The sequence below is a fragment of the Benincasa hispida genome, chromosome 4, assembly GCF_027475165.1.
Source record: "Benincasa hispida cultivar pf3 chromosome 4, pf3_genome.v1.1, whole genome shotgun sequence".
NCBI classification, from domain to species: domain Eukaryota; kingdom Viridiplantae; phylum Streptophyta; class Magnoliopsida; order Cucurbitales; family Cucurbitaceae; genus Benincasa; species Benincasa hispida.
Window position 1 is genome coordinate 49,840,469 of NC_143481.1, and position 1,388 is coordinate 49,841,856.

General features: G+C 37.7%; 1 protein-coding gene across 1 annotated transcript; it reads right to left on the reverse strand.

Moving 5' to 3' along the window:
* Nucleotides 1–405: 405 nt before the first annotated feature.
* On the reverse strand, nt 406–1,173 carry LOC150036779 (uncharacterized). The gene is made up of 2 exons (XM_090313234.1): nt 1,011–1,173; nt 406–737 (listed from the first exon to the last, which is right to left on the reverse strand). The coding sequence occupies exons 1-2, from the start codon at nt 1,171–1,173 to the stop codon at nt 406–408; spliced, it is 495 nt and encodes a 164-aa protein (XP_090169360.1).
* Nucleotides 1,174–1,388: the final 215 nt, after the last annotated feature.

Genomic DNA, 1,388 nt, shown 5'->3' on the forward strand with positions numbered 1-1,388 from the left:
CTTTTTGGATGCAATCTAACACATTTTATCAACGCAAGCCAGCATTGTTTAAGAATTTAGCACTATGATAACGTGCATTTCTGCCCATTATCAATTGCGTTCACTAATTTTCGTCAACAATTCTCAACCCTAAGGAGAATACATAATGTTCATTTGTGGTGGTGTCCTCTTTGTGGTTTGATTCTATTTAAGGTTCCAAAAGGAGGGCTCGTGACCAAATTGAGGAAGGTTTTCGTGAAGAATTGGTTCTTCAAAGGTTAGTATAATCCTAAACCTTAATCTTCCTTCTTTATTCTAAAAGCATGTTGTAAAATTATTTATTTTTGACAGAATGCAAAAATAGGTTTCTCTGTAATTTTAATTCTCTGTGAGATTTGAAATTGGGACACGATCTGCCCTTCCACATCAAACGTCACAGTCCTTCATAACAATATCAGCATACCATGGCTCCCTATCTTCAACCTTAAGTAAGCATTCATCAGGGAATGTGTCTTCAATTTCAGCCTGGCTCAATTGCATTTCCTTATTCTCTAATCTCGATAGGTGGTCAACCACCTGATTTTTTGTACTTTTTCTATCTTTGATCTCTAGGTCAAATTCTTGTAGCAGTAACACCCAGCAAATGAGCTTGGGCTTTGCATTCGTTTCATCCATCAAGAACTTAATAGCAGAGTGATCAGTGTAAATGGTTGCTAACACACCAACCAAATAAGCTCTAAATTTCTCGATTGGAAACACTACCAGTAACATTTCCTTCTTAGTAGTTGTATAATGTTCTTGGGATTCATTGAGTTTATTGGACACATACAATATAGAATGAATCATGTTTCCCTTCTTTTGGCCTAACGTCACTTATGTCACACATTAAGATGAATGGTTGCATCCAGTCTGAGGCTATCAATTCTAGTCTTGTCGTTAACGCATACCTTAAATTCTCAAACGCCTGGTGGAAATCTTAGGCTTGTTCAATTCTAACAACGCGTTCAGTGGATGTGTGATTTGGGAAAAACCTTTTACAAACCTTCTGTAGAAGTCGGCATGGCTTAGAAAGCTCCTCAGAGCCTTGACGTCCACAGGCACCGATAATTTTGCAATTTCATCAATCTTGACTTCATCCACTTCCAACACTGATTTGGAAACCTTGTGCCCATGAACAACGCCTTCTGTCACCATAAAGTGATATTTTTCCCAATTAAGTATCAAGTACATTTCCTTGCATCTAGAAAGAACAACTTCTAGGTTGTTGAGGTAGGATAGGTAGGAATCTTCAAATACTGAAAATTCATCCATGAAAACATGAATAGAGCGTTCAAGAAAGTCAGAAAAAATAGTCATCATGCATCTTTGAAACATCTCAGGTACGTTGCATGGCCCAAAGGGCATGCATT

Coding starts and splice junctions, on each gene's coding strand:
- LOC150036779 (XM_090313234.1), bottom strand. CDS start 1,173: ATGGTGACAGAAGGCGTTGTTCATGGGCACAAGGTTTCCAAATCAGTG. Junction 738..1,010: donor CTACAGAAGGTTTGTAAAAG/GTTTTTCCCAAA, acceptor TGTTACTGGTAG/TGTTTCCAATCGAGAAATTT.